The following is a 15,046-nucleotide window of genomic DNA, read 5'->3' on the forward strand; positions in this document are numbered from 1 at the left end:
CTGCATGAAACTCCCAAAATTTCATTACTTTCATTTCCCTTTTTTTTTTTCTCTGTCTCTTTCTCTCTCGTATTTTATATTTATTTATTTACGTAGACTAGTGTTGGAAGTTTGTTATATTTTTTTTCTCAGGCAGCATGAAAGGGACAAACTCCTTCAGGTCTCCAAAGGAAATATTTTACGTGCTTTTATAACTAACGGTACGGTGATTTTTTTTTTTTTTTTTTCCCATATTTTCCCCCTAAGCGGCAGTGGAAGGAAGAAGGTTGTGAGGTCGAAGAACCCTCTCACTTCCCGGCTCCTGTTACTCGCCATTAATGAAGGTGTAGATTAACAAAAAATGATGGCGGTAATTTTTCCTTTTTATAAGCCAACTCGTTTAAAGTTACCTGTTATTTCAACCTCCTCCTACCCCTCCTCCCCCTCCTCCTCCTCCTCCTCCTCTTCCTTTTACCTAATTGACCCCCTACTCCTCTACCATCACCTCTTCTTCCTCCTCCTCCTCCTCCTCCTCCTCCTCCTCCTCCTCCTCCTCCTCAAAAAGGTCACCGAAGTTTCCAAAGTTTCCACTCTCCTTCCCCCCATCCACCTTTTTTGTGCCTTGCTGCTCGACCTTCACTGTGGTAGCAGGAAAGAATTCGCGTTCTCTCTCTCTCTCTCTCTCTCTCTCTCTCTCTCTCTCTCTCTCTCTCTCTCTCTCTCTCTCTCTCTCTCTCTCTCTCTCTCTCTCTCTTCTGTTACTTGAGATTTAAGGCTACTATACCACAGCAACAAATCTTAAAGTCGCAGGAACGAGGGACGGAAAAGACGAGAGAAGTCATGTAGTGAGGCAAAAGAGAGGAGACAAAAGGGTGTGGAGGAGGAGAAAGAGAAAATGAAAATGACGGAAAAAGGAGAACGGAAAGTAGAAGAGTTACTGCGAAAGAGGACTTTGTAAACAGGAGAATAACAGAGGAAAGGAAGAGAAGTTATACTAGAGAGAGAGAGAGAGAGAGAGAGAGAGAGAGAGAGAGAGAGAGAGAGAGAGAGAGAGAGAGACGAAAGAGAGACAGAAAGAAAGCAAAAGAGAAGCTTGTGATAAAGGATGGCAAGGGGGAAGGAACAGGACAGGGGGAACAAAAGAAGAAAGGGAAGAGGAGGAAGAGGATAAAGAAGAGCAGGAGTACGAGGAGGAGGAGGAGGAAGAGGAAGGGGAGAGGAAAGAAGGGCACAAACAGGAGGAGCAAAAGAAGAGAAAAAAGACGAAGAAGAAGGAGGAGGAAGAAGAGAAAGAGAAGAAAATGCAAAGAAAGAAGAGAAGGTGATAGAGTGGAAGGCAAAGAAAGACCAGAAGGAGAAGAAGAAAAAAGGAGGAGGAGGAGGAGGAGGAGGAGGAGGAGGAGGAGGAGGAGGAGGAGGAGGAGGAGGAGGAGAATTTATAGCCTCGTTTGGTTCGTTAGGGTGACAAGAGGGGGTCTGGGTGCCACAAAACACCTGCCCCACACACGCACACGAGGACTTAGGAGGTGGGTTGTGATCAGGAGCATGTGAGAGAGAGAGAGAGGAGAGAGAGAGAGAGAGAGGACAAGGTAGGCATGGGAAAGGTAAGGTACATTGCATCTGGTTGTACACTTGTTTCCTCTCCTTTAGGGGCAAGGCGGGCACCAGATGCTGTGAGGAAGGTTATGAGAAGGGAAGAGAAGAGGAGAGGGGCTGGGATGGAGTACAGGGATCCACAGGCTTAGGTTGGGGAATGTACTACGTAGGGGTAGAGAGGAGCTGGAAAGGAAGTAGATTTTTTGTTGTTTTGTCTGTTTCTTGCTGTTGTTGAGAAATAGTGCATTGTGTTGAAAAGAAGTGATAGAAATGATGAAATACTGTCCTTGCACACATACACACACACACACACACACACACACACACACACACACACACACACACACACATACACACACACACACACACTGATGTTTGCTTTAGCTATCACGTGAATTGGACAAAGCTAAATAAATGTGTGTGAACTATTTACCGTTGAGAGAGAGAGAGAGAGAGAGAGAGAGAGAGAGAGAGAGAGAGAGAGAGAGAGAGAGAGAGAGAGAGAGAGAGAGAGAGAGAGAGAGAGAGAGAAACGGAGGGGGCTGGATTGATAACGGAGCGACAGGTAGGTAGGCAGACGGACAGAGGTGGACACAAAGGCAGACAGAATGCAAAATTCACACAAAAAAGTTAGACTGAACTGACACTGAAGCACAGAAACATTTTCAACATTTTTTTTATGTGTGTGTCAAACGGCGAAGCTGGCCCGCTTGTAGCTCTCTCTCTCTCTCTCTCTCTCTCTCTCTCTCTCTCTCTCTCTCTCTCTCTCTCTCTCTCTCTCTCTCTCTCTCTCTCTCTCTCTCTCTCGCTCTCGCTCTGGTTATATATTTACACACACACACACACACACACACACACACACACACACACACACACACACACACACACACACACACACACACACACACACACACACACAAGCACACACACATACACACATGGTCACAGCGCCATGGCCTGTGCCCAACATCTATCCCCGCCAGGTGAGCCAAATCTTCAGCGTCACAAGAGAAAATTTCAAATTGTATCCATCCCTCCTGAAACTCAATCCAGTACATTCTCCTTAAGCTTTGTATGCTTCCCTACTTTCATTTTCTTGCAGCCTTGAAAATACTGGTCTGTGCCTCTGTGGATTAATGTGTAGGCTTGTTAAATATTGGGTAATGTCTGTTGTACGTCAGATCTCGCTATTATTCTTTAGGTGCATGCAACAGTTCGACCACATGGCTTGAGGCAACTCGAATAATATAACTGTGAAATTAAAGACTTGATTAGTACCTCATGCAATGGGAAGTTTTTTTGTAACACGGTGGGTTTCATCTGGGACAGCTTGTGTTATATCCCTGAGTACGTTCTGACGAAGCATGGAACTTGACAACACGAGTTTTTGGGCCGTGGATGTATTAATGACGCTAACATGGAGAGAATTTTCATGCCCGTTTTCTTTCCACATCTGCTGCTCAGCGATTCATCTCGGGAATCCGGAGAATCGCTACCCACAGGTGATGAACACGAGTGAATTTTGTAATTAGTGTATTTTAAGAACAGTTATATAATTTGTACTATAACCGATGCTTAGTATGCGTTCGGTTATTCATTCAGGTCACGCTATTCGTTGTCTGGAGAGTTTGTCATTCAAGGCTTACAAGTCATCATGAGGTTGAAGATTATTATGTTAAAGTTCATTTTCACGAAAGGTTTACAGGTGTACTAATGATGCTCTGGCTTGTCGATGAGCCTTACATTTTGTCACAAAGGCTTCATTCCGTTCCTGTATCGAGCTGTCATCAATCATGGGCGTGGAGCATTTGTGTCAGGGAGCGCGTTGCCACACTCATTCACCAATCCTGTGAGCGACCCGCCACGCAGCAACCTTCAATTCTGTGCACCTTCAAGTATTCAACAATTTATTCACGACCCCTGACATTTTTTTCCTAAACAAATCTTGCACAGTTACAATGGATGTGCAGACAGTCCTCCGCTTTCAGTAAAAAATTTCACTCACTGGCTTGTACTTCCTGATACGCGTTGAAAGCTGAGACCGACAACATGAGGGAATTAGATTTAAGAACAAATGTAGCCAAATACACCAAGGGAGGATACATTTTATATAATTACATGTAATTTACCCGTCCCCTCGGTACTCTCTCTTTCTCTCTCTCTTTCTCTCTCTCTTTCTCTCTTTCTCTCTATCTCTGCAGTCAAACATATTCTCTCTCCCTTCCCTAGCACAGTTCCGGCGGCCATATAAGCACTCCCTTTGCTCTTCCCTCCGTCATCCCTGCGGCGTGTTTTGACTCCACACAAAGCAACACAAAGACCCCGCGCTCTCTCTCGTGCTCTTTGACTAGCAACTCGTCATTTTTCCTCATGGAGCTTCTTCTGAAACCCAAGACTCCCCATGATGCTCTCAGTCTCCTTCCTCCCGCCTGCTGCACTCATTGCTGTAACTTCTCCCCTCCCTCGGCTGGTATTGTTCCTCTCGGCTTTTCCTTAGAGCTTTCGTAATCTGGTGATAGTGCAGAGGAAGGGCCGCTGTGGAGTCCCCGCGTTGTCGAGGACGAGAGGAAGGCGAGCAGTGGAGCGCCCGAGGTCGTTGTAGCGGTCCAGTGGATCTAGTGTGTCATTTTGGACACACTGGAACACAATGACTTCCATTCCCTCGCCGCCGCCATGCTGCAGTGACCCACCATCAGTCAGCGTCAGATTGATAGTCACCGGAACTTATACACGTGTATGAACCAAATCTTCCGACTCTGAAGATATTATTTTGCCGTCCAGAGCGAGGCAGTCAGCCCTTGTTGAGCCGCAGCAGAAGCACACTTGTTCCTTCTCACTGCAGTCATTCATTTCGATACTTAAACTCTCTGTTGTATCGCCTCACTCCATCTCGATTACCTCAAGGTCTTGTACATGTGTTAAGTCTTTAGTTAGGTTAGGTTAGGTTCTCACTGCACTCATTCATTTCGATACTTAAACTCGCTGTTGTATCGCCTCACTCCATCTAGATTACCTCAAGGTCTTATACATGTGTTATGTCTTCAGCCTTCAACATAACCATATTTTAAGACGGAATATATGGACTGCCTTAACCTCTACCACTCGGCGAGTCATCCCTTCATTAAACACTCAGGAGGTAATGGCTACAGGACCAGCTCAGTACTCTCAATATCCCCCTCGCCCTATTGAGCCTCATTTAAACTTAGTATGTAGACCACCTAAATCACTGATAAAGCACCGCCGGATTAGATTAAACGACCTCTGCCTTAATTGCTTTATACTACGTTACATTTCACCAGTTAATCCCGCACACACCCACACATCCAACCCTCCGCCTTTTTATTTCTACCTTGTTACCTCTTCTTCATTTGCGCTTCCTCATTCAGTCTGTTCGCACCATTTTACAGCATTAATTACAGCAGGGCATTCGGTAAAGGTGAGAATGTATTGTTCTCTTTACTAATGAGGTTAATTAAGAACATGTGGACAAAAATAAAAACAAGAATGAATAATTATGAGAAAACAGTGAATCATAAATATAGACAATTATCTTTCCCGCGTTTCTCCATCTTTATTCTTGATTTTTCCCTTCCCCTTCAGACTACATGATCCACCTTCACATAATCAGCTAATAATAGATATAAAGACGACTCTGACCACTGATATAAGTTTCAATATTATTTCTTCTTTCCTTTTCATCCTTCCTTCCCTTCCTCTCCCATCACGAGCGCCCCAAGATGAGCTAATAAGGGGAATAAGGGTCAAATCAGATTACCTTCCATAAAAGAGACAAATGGAAATAACCATTAATAAGTATTAGACGTCTTTACTTCCCCCCCTTAGCAGATTAACAAGGAAAAGAAAAGGAATTACATGAATTTCGCAAACTCCACAGTGTTCAGGTTTTTCTTCCATCACATTGTCTGGTCTTCATCGCCTCTTAGTATCTCCTATAAACATAATAATACTAGTTATACACATTACATTGCCTGCTCAGCTCTCCCTCTCTCGCTCTCTCTCTTTCTCTGACTCTCTCTCTGTCCCTTCCACTTTGATATTCCTCCTCCTTTTCTTCCTCCTCCTCCTCTTCCACCACCTCCTCCTCCTCCTTCTCCTCCATCTCGACCAACTGTTTCTTTTGTAATCTTTTGATCTTTCACTGCTAAAGTTGTGCAGCGGAAGCGTGTGTGTAGTGCATTGCAGTTGTTCCTCTCTGACAACTGCAACAAAAACAACAGCAAAAACAACGACAACAATCTCTCTCTCTCTCTCTCTCTCTCTCTCTCTCTCTCTCTCTCTCTCTCTCTCTCTCTCTCTCTCTCTCTCTCTCTCTCGGCCGTGGGTAGATCAGTGGCCGTGGAGGAGGAGGAGGAGGAGGAGGAGGAGGAGGAGGAAGAGGTCGCCATCTTGAAATCCCATTAAGAGGGGACACTAATTAAGGTGTCCAATTGGCTGCTGGTGGTTGTGGAGTTGATGAGGAAGCGGCTTGTTTACTCCTAACTTGCTACTTCTCCTGTTTCTCCTTTCCTTCCTTATCTTTCTCTTCACTTTCTTCCTTCTCCTCTCGCTTCGTCTGCCTTCCTATTTTTCCTTTTTATTCCTCCTCTTCATCATCTTTCTCCTCTTCCTTTCCCGTCTTTCTCCTCCTCCTCCTCTTTATCATCCTCATCTTCCCCTTTTTTGTGTTGTTTCTCGTTATCTCTCTTGCTCTGCGTCTCATTCTCTCCTCATTACCACCATTATTTTATCATTGCCTTTTCTATTAATCCTTCTCCTTCTCCTCTATCTCTTTTTCTTCCTCCTCTTCCATTTCCCTTATTTTCATATTAAGCTTATCGTCTCCTTTGCCTTCTTCCTTTCTCTTCATCTTCCTCCTCCTCCTCCTCCTCCTTCTCCTCCTCCTCCTCCTCCTCCTCCTCCTCCTCCTCCTCCTCCTTCTTCTCCTACTCCTCCTCCTCCTCCTCCTTCTCTTCCTCCTCCTCGTTCTCGTTTTTTTTTTTTTCCTACTCTTTCTTTTAGTTCATTTTTGTTCGTTGTCGTTGTCTCTGTTGTCTTCGTCGCCCCCTCCTCCTCCTCCTCCTCCTCCTCCTCCTCCTCCTCCTCCTCCTCCTCCTTTTCTTTCCTTCTTTTGTTCTTCCTCTTCCCAATTCTCAGCTTCCGGTGTCTTTTACGTCTGCATTTCTCTTCTTTTCCTCTCGCCTGTCACTTCCCGATAATTTTTCTTCCTTTGTTTTCCTTCCTCCTGACTTCTCATTCTCTACAACTTTTCTTTCTTCCCTTTCCTCTCGTCGTCTTTCATCACCACCCATCTTATTATCTCTTGTCCTCTCTTCCTCTTTATTCTTCTCTTTCATCCTCATAATCATATCTTCTTTATTTTCTTATATTTTTAGTTCCTTCGTCTTTACTTTCTTCTTACGTTCTTTCCTTCCATTAGATACAAACGTTTACTGTCTTACGCTATTCTCCTTTTTTATTTCTGACACTCTTGCACACTTGCTCTCCTTTCATTCCGACATTTATATTCTGAGTTCCGTCTACTTACCCTGCCGAAGTGCGTGAGGCCTCTGGGTGAGTCTGGGTCCTCTAGGTCAGTTTCCCGCGCCCTTGCACACTCAGCCCTGTAGGAGGAATGTAGGAGAAGATTAGAGACCATCATCATCGTTTTCTTCATCATAATCATCATCTTTATCTTCATCGTTATCATCTTCGTCATTACCATCATCATCGTCATCACCATTACTCTTATTATCGCCATATTTTTTTTTTTTTTACGGTCGTGCACTCTTTTCCACGTTAACGTCTTATACATTCTTATACACCATCACCTTTATAATCATGAGTGGAGGACACGCCGCGGCACATAAACATCAGATGGCCCTTCGAGTGGCGGGGATGTCTGGCGGCGCGACATTCCTGCCTCTCGTAACGTCCGCCCTGAGTGGCACATTTTGCACCACACCTCACAGATCGTTTGAATTCTAGGCATGAAAATTCCCTCTCGTTATAATGATGCCTCGATTAATATTTTTTTTTCTATTGATTAGTTAATGACCTGAGAAATAGAAATAAACAATAATTAAAGCAACTCTTCACAGAACGGAAATCCCGAAGCAGAAAAGTGACAGTTGTTCTTGTGATGAGTAGTATCTATTATAACATGCTTTCGTATTTCCTGTAGAGTAGGAGAGTATGAAGCCACTGAAAGACACCTGGGCGGGCGCTTGAGAACTCTTGGCGAAACTTTTTTTTCTGCTCATCAAAGGAGAATATTAAGCTGTCAATTATTGGGTGCCACTTCGCGCATGCATGAAAGGACATGTTATAACACCACTCTTCTTCTTCTTCTTCTTCTTCTTCTTTTTCTTCTGATTATTATTATTATTATCAGTAGTAGTAGTAGTAGTAGTAGTAGTAGTAGTAGTAGCAGCAGTAGTAGTAGCTGCATCACCTCGAGGAAATTATATATAAACAATTAGTGGCAAATGTTGTGAGGCATCCACCAGGTCTGTGTGGCAGGTCGGTTTTAGGTGATGACCCTCCTGGAGTTGTCAAGACTAGGAAGGGTGTGATATTTTCGGCATGTATCTGTGACCACCCGCCCTGTCATTCCTACATGTTTCCGAAAAGCCTTCACTGCGACTCCCCTCTCGTTGAAGCAGCTCGTGGATAGACTGGTAAGGGCTTTAGTGGGGTGCTTCCCGTGACGTTTTGATTGGTTGTGCTCGTATCTTTAATAGGTAAAGTTTGATGAGCAGACCTAATTTATCCTTGTAATCAAGAACCATATTCTGGAACACTCTTGCATCGCTACATTTTTTTTTTTTAACGGTATTTTTACGATATTTTAGGTATTTGAGTATAAAGGTCACATTTTTAGATCCTTTTTTTCGGTAGTGTATGCAATGAAATTTTGTTTTTCAGTGGTCTTGAAAATTTACTGTATTAGCAAGCCAAATCCAAGCAAAACAGGAAAAAGTCAGAGATACACTTTACATTCAAAAGTGAGTTTAAATTTCCACTCGAAGTAACTCATCTTACCTCTGCACATTCTTTCAGTGACCAGGATGAACTTAGATAAAAGAAAGTGATTTACGCGCAATCAGATGCACTCTAAAACATCCTTCCTCGTGGACCATCGGAAGAGTAAACCATCCCTGTTCTTATATTTTATTCACTTATTTATTCAAGATGTCTTCCTAACATTCAATGGGCGTTTATTCATTCCCTATTTGTAGCGCAGTGTGTGGAGTCAATACCGCGTACCTGGTGAGTGCAGGAGTAATGAGGAGTAACACGTGTAACTACCGGCGTGAGTGTTGCGGGGATGAATGCAGCAGCGGGGGAGATAAAGGTGTTGGCTCATCCAAACTCGGATCCGGGTCATATTTTTGGGGCTTCAGGGGAGTGATTATCGTCATTACCTCACACAGGTGGAGAAAAGTGCATGTTTTTACTGCGCTGGAATACACCTCTATTTTTATTTCATTGTTTAACTTTTTTTTTTAATCTTGAAATAGAACACACACTCAGCACACTCCCCATCCGCTTTTAAAAGGAAGGATCAATGGGCTTCTCAGAGTCTGTAATGCATGAACGGCAGAAGAAAAGCAATTGTACAAGTGAAGAATAATACAACATTCGCTAACCGGGTACTCAACTTGTGATACATACACGTGTACAGTTACTTAAAGGCACAGGTGTGGAAGAGGCGCTCACCATGGGGTGCTGCAGGTGTGGGTGAGGGTGAGGTAGCGCACACCGAGGTCTCTTAGCGCCCTCAGCACGCCCAGGGAGTTCTGAATGGCGTGCCCTCCCTCCACTCCGATGAGGCTGGCGATGCGCCCCTCCTTGAAGGCCGCCTCCACCTCTGGGATGGAGAGAAAGAGACACATGTACACACACACACACACACACACACACACACACACACACACACACACACACACACGAGCCACTGTGACGCTGGAACTTCCACCTCAGCGTCTGAATATCGGTAAACCGTCCGATATTCAGCACCCGCCGTTCCGATGTGGTGGTTGTTGGTAGTGCCGGGCAAGGGTTAGTGGTAGAGGGTATGGGGTGGCAGGAGAGGGGCAGGGATGGGTGGTGAGGGGCAGGGGGTGGGGACCAGTTGCGAGTGGGGAGGGGAGTCACGAGGGCTGCAGGGGGTGAGGACAGCACTGCAGGGTGAGGACAGGGCGTGCGGACAATAGTGACACACATATCAGAATTTTGTGACACGCGTTCAATACCTATCTGCCTTCCTCTCTCATCCTCTTCTTAGGCATTCTTTTCACGCTCCTCTTTCTCCTCCTCTTTCTCCTCCTTCTCCTCCTCCTCCTCCTCCCCCCTCCTCGTCGTCGTCCTCGCCTTCACGTTTATCTCCATCTTCATGTTCCTCCTTATTCAAAAGTGAAAAATGAAACGTAAAATTCACTGGGAAAAAATACACTTAACTGCAGCGAAACAGGATAGGTACCTCATTTCACTTTCCTCCTCCTCTTCCTCCTCCTCCTCCTCCTCCTCCTACTTGTCTTCCCTCTACCTAGATAGTTTTCTTCTCGGTGACAATGGAGCCATCTCCGCCTCCACTCTCATTTCCCAGCGGTAATTGCCATTTTGGGTAGCCTGTCTGATCAGCGTGACACCCGCCCGTCCCGCCACATTCTTAGGTGTGTGTGTGTGCGTTTGTGTGTGTGTGTGTGTGCGTTTGTGTGTGTATGTGTGTGTGTGTGTGTGTGTGTGTGTGTGTTTAAAGGGAGCGGTTGGTTGGCTAATGAGATGTGCATTTCGTGTTTGTTTTCGATATAAACTTATGGCATGAAATATGAAACACACACACACACACACACACACACACACACACACACACACACACACACACACACACAGACTGACATTCTTTTCACTGCAGCTGTATAAAAAATATCAAGATGACAGACTTCCCAGAGAGAGAGAGAGAGAGAGAGATTTTTATTTTATTTAGCTTCTCTTCCTCCTCCTCCTCCTCCTCCTCCTCCTCCTCCTCCTCCAGTAGTAGTAGTAGTAGTAGTAGTAGTAACAGCGGTAGCACTAATGATAATATTATAGTATAGCATATTCCCTCTCCTATTGTACATATTAGCATATTGTTGATGTTTTTCATAAGGCAATGAGAAGGGAAAAAAAAAAAGAGTCGGTAACGAGGAGGAGGTGAGTGAGGGAGGGGGGGGAGGGAAGGAACTCTGTACTTCAAAAGCATTTCATAAGTCAGTGGCAGGTCTGTTCGATATCGTTGACAGAATGGAGTTTTTCACTGGGTAATGAGCAAAGGCGCATGTTGACAGAGGAAGAAGCACCGCGCCAGTCATTATAGGAGCGTTCAGGGTGATGCAGCGACGCCACTTATCCATGAAGCCTGAAGTTTAGCTCCGTTGTCTGCTTCCCTTGGGTTGTTGGAGTGATACTGTGGCTTTCCGAAGTGAGGGGGATTAGCAGCATATTCGGTACTTTAGGAGAGACGTGTCTTTTACTGAAACCATTAAAAAGTTATGCTTGTATTGCGGAATTGTTGACTTAATCGTTCGCTGTTTACTACGTGATTCTGTTCGAAATGAAATCTTCACTGTTGTGTCACTGTGTTCTGCTGATATATGTAAAGCTCAGGTGAATTTAGCGTTTTATAAGGAACTGTATGATAAGGATAAGCTACAGCACTAAACCTTTTTTTCCTCCCACTTCCTGTCATCGTTCCTTCAGTGCTTTCATCCCTAACATAGTCCTGTCATCTATCTGTCCATCCATCTGTGTGTGTGTGTGTGTGTGTGTGTGTGTGTGTGTGTGTGTGTGTGTGTGTGTGTGTACTTCTCGGTGTGTGCTCGGGAGATAGCGCCTTGTGTCACTTTCCCCACACACACCACTCGCTCCCTTCCCCTCTCCCTCTCTCCCAGTCCTCCCTGCTCCATCATATTCTCCTCCTCCTTCTCTCATCCATCAGGTCCACCCACAAATCTCCGCCAGTCTTTCCACCTATCAAACAACATCAAACATCCTATTCCTACACTCCTTTCTTTTTCCTCTTCCACCTCCTCCTCTTCCTCTTCTTACTCTGTTTTGGGCACGGTGCACAGGTTTTGTTCTCTTTGTATCTATTGAAAAGCTAGGAAAGGTTAAAGTGTGTTGTCTCCTTCGTAATCACAATTCTTATGTGGACCAAGAGGTATGTTCCTGTTCATTTTTCCCTTGTGTTTCTTTGTGATCCTCCTAATTTTTCACTCATGCCGCGACTCCTTTGCTCTCTCGTCATTTTTCTCACTTCGTCTCCCTGGATGTGTTCTCTCTCTCTCTCTCTCTCTCTCTCTCTCTCTCTCTCTCTCTCTCTCTCTCTCTCTCTCTCTCTCTCTCTCTCTCTCTCTCTCTCTCTCTCCAGTTCTTGAGTCATTCCATAAGGTAACTCCAGATATTTCCAGTCATTTTTCCGGTCAGTGACTCCTTAGCTTCCATCTCTTCCATTCCCTCCTTTCTGCAGCCGGTGGTATCCTCTTACTCCCACGCTCCTTCCTTCCACCTCCGCCTCCCTCCTTCCCTTTGTCGCTTCTCTCAGTCGTTCGCTCTTTCATTCAGTTTCTTCTAGATTTGCTGTGTTCTTTCTCCTCGACCCTAGTGTAGAGCATTGTATTATACATCTCTTCTATCCTTTTATTGAATATATGCTACATTATTGGTGTGATTTTTACTTTACGTTACTGGAATAAAGACAGAATAATAATAGCAATCATCATCCTCATCATTGTCATCATCTAGTGTATTGGCTAAGTGCATGCTGGTCATAGTGGAGAGATGAGAGATTCGAAGCCCCAACTCTTGTATTCAGGTGGGTCTTGTTTCCACCCCGCGGCTCCTGTTCACCTGCTCAGAGACTGGATAAGTGCGTTACTGAAGAGGAGGTGCGAGTTTGCCCCTTGGTAGAAGAGACGGTCCAATGATCCAATTTTCGTGTGTGTGTGGGTGAGTGGGTGGGTGGGTGTAATATAAGGGGCGTATATTTCACTGTGGAGGAGCAGCAACAGTTTTTATTAGTTACTTTCCATTCCGCGCGAGGCTCAAAAAGATAGATGCCTCAAGTCTCACGGCGAATTGGGGAAAAGTCTTAGTTTCGAGGTCGTGATTAGGTTTTGTATGTGTGTGTGTGTGTGTGTGTGTGTGTGTGTGTGTGTGTGTGTAGGGAAGAGTTACGTGTGGGTGTTAGTGGTGTAGCCCCTCTGGTAGCTAATAATCTGGGATGGTGAAAGAGAATGAGTGAATGCTAGAGACGAGAAGGAGATTTTAAGTAACTGCCATTTATCTTTTGACTCGGTAATGTCTTTCTACTGGTATTGTTGATCGCCATCTTTACTTGCCTCTCCCTCAGCTTCACTCTGGTTTGCTTCCTGTAGTTTTATTTTACACTTTCCTGCACCGTATCTGTTTTCCTTCTTTCCAATCTTAACCCATATATCACAATAACATTCATCCATAGACTCTCTTTCCTTCCCTTCCCTTTTTCTCCAGCTTCTCCCTTGTCGTATAACTCAACCATAGCCTTCTTTCCTTTACTAATAAATTTCACTCTGTCTTATCTCTTATTTTCTCACTTCCTCCCCAGGGACGTCTCAATCTTATACTTTTCCTTACCTCATCCAGACTTACATACCCACAGATCCCTCCACACCACCTCACACATCACCACACAACACCATACCACACTGCAGTACATCACGTCACGCCACACCATACCACACAACACCATACCTCACTCATAGTTCCCTTTCAGCTTCCTTTGCTTCCTTGCTTCATTCCATTCTCCTCGCCTAGCTCCCCTCTCCACACATATTACACCTTTGGTTCCTCTCCGCCGCGCTTCCTCCCTCCCTAGCTCCGCCCGGTTCCTCGTTACACTGACACACAAATGCTCTCTTGGTGGCCCTGGCGGAGTGTGCTCGTGAATGGGCTGCGTTGCATTTACGAGTAAGTCTGCGTATATTGAGCTCGCGAACTCGGAATGTGAGTAACAGTTGCTCAAGAACGATAAGGCCCAATATCGTCTCCCTCTGTTTGTTATCTGCGCTTAAACTTTTCTTCCATCTATCCTTATCTTCTGTTTTACAAGTCTCTCTCTCTCTCTCTCTCTCTCTCTCTCTCTCTCTCTCTCTCTCTCTCTCTCTCTCTCTCTCTCTCTCTCTCTCTCTCTCTCTCTCTCTCTCTCTCTCTCTCTCTCTCTCTCTCTAGACATATCGATTCACCTCCTCCAGACTGCTCCTCCCTTCTGCATGTTTCTCTCCACCATTTGTCTTTGTTTTTCCCTCCGCATTCCCCCTTTTTTCCACCTCCCAAATTTCTCCGCCACTACTTATCTTACCACCAAATGAGCCTTTTCACTCTTCAGTCCATCTCTTCACTTCCTTCTCCGCCTCTAACCTCATCTCATATCCTCCTGTGGGTCGTGGGACTGCACCGGGTCGAGAGAGAGAGAGAGAGAGAGAGAGAGAGAGTCGTACCGCTATGGTGTCTGAATCGCAAAAGCCAGTAAGTGACCACCAGTGTTCCATTTAGCTGTGAGTCGTGGGAAGTACTGCAGACCATGATGAAACTGTAAAGAAACATATTTATTCCCTTTGCGCCTTTGTTGTGCCGTTCATTCCCTATTCCTTTGACTCGTACTTTTCACAACCTGTAGTTTTTCTCCGCTATCTCTCGTTTCCCTGGCTACTGCTCGCGTTCGTTTTGTTTTCCGGTGTCCCTTTATCTTTCCCTCCCCGTTTTCCCTTTTCTTCGTCTTCAATCTCCTTCCTTCGTCCGTTATGTCAAGTATACGATCCGACGGTGAGCTAAATGTGACTTGTGGTCTTGGCGTTTGCTCAGAAATTTTATACAAACAGCAGAAGTAGAGAACAGCAACCCAGATGAGAGAGAGAGAGAGAGAGAGAGAGAGAGAGAGAGAGAGAGAGAGAGAGAGAGAGAGAGAGAGAGAGAGAATTCCTTTGAAGATCTTGTTTTTTACCCTCCTATCATAGCAAACATGTTTTTTTTTCCCATCGTAGTGTAAAGATGCTAGTGTGTGTGTTCTCTTCCTAGTCGAAACAATTGGAGGATTCATGAGTTTGGTTTTCCTAGTGGTCGAAAACTCCATAGGTATTTTTTAAACTTTGTTCCTATAAAGTGTCCAGTTTTATTGTTATATAATCTCATACGAGTGCCGAGGCATTTAGAAGAATCTGAATACTATGATTAAAAAATACATCCGCGTTACAGCAAGTGTTTGTTACATCAAGACGAAAAGGAAACTCTGGTTGTGGTTTTAATAGTCCCAATCATTACCGTGGTTTGGGTGATTGCCATCTGCCTCCTATGTTTCATTACTATTGTTCACGTTGAGTAATACATCGCAAGTTAAAAGGATAAAATTATAGACATTTATCAGTAATACACGTTACATTCTAGCAGACGGTCT

The 15,046-nt window shown here is 44.8% G+C and overlaps 1 protein-coding gene across 3 annotated transcripts in view; it reads right to left on the reverse strand.

Moving 5' to 3' along the window:
• LOC135110606 (dipeptidase 1-like) overlaps positions 1 to 15,046 on the reverse strand; it is a 125,574-nt gene that overhangs the window by 22,995 nt on the left and 87,533 nt on the right. For all 3 annotated transcript variants that reach the window (XM_064023114.1, XM_064023113.1, XM_064023115.1), the window contains 2 exons: positions 9,295 to 9,445; positions 7,121 to 7,196 (listed from right to left, as the gene is read on the reverse strand). In XM_064023114.1, the coding sequence (XP_063879184.1) occupies positions 7,121 to 7,196; positions 9,295 to 9,445 (227 nt within the window). The remainder of the gene's footprint in view (positions 1 to 7,120; positions 7,197 to 9,294; positions 9,446 to 15,046) is intronic.

The sequence above is a fragment of the Scylla paramamosain genome, chromosome 20, assembly GCF_035594125.1.
Source record: "Scylla paramamosain isolate STU-SP2022 chromosome 20, ASM3559412v1, whole genome shotgun sequence".
Lineage (NCBI taxonomy): Eukaryota > Metazoa > Arthropoda > Malacostraca > Decapoda > Portunidae > Scylla > Scylla paramamosain.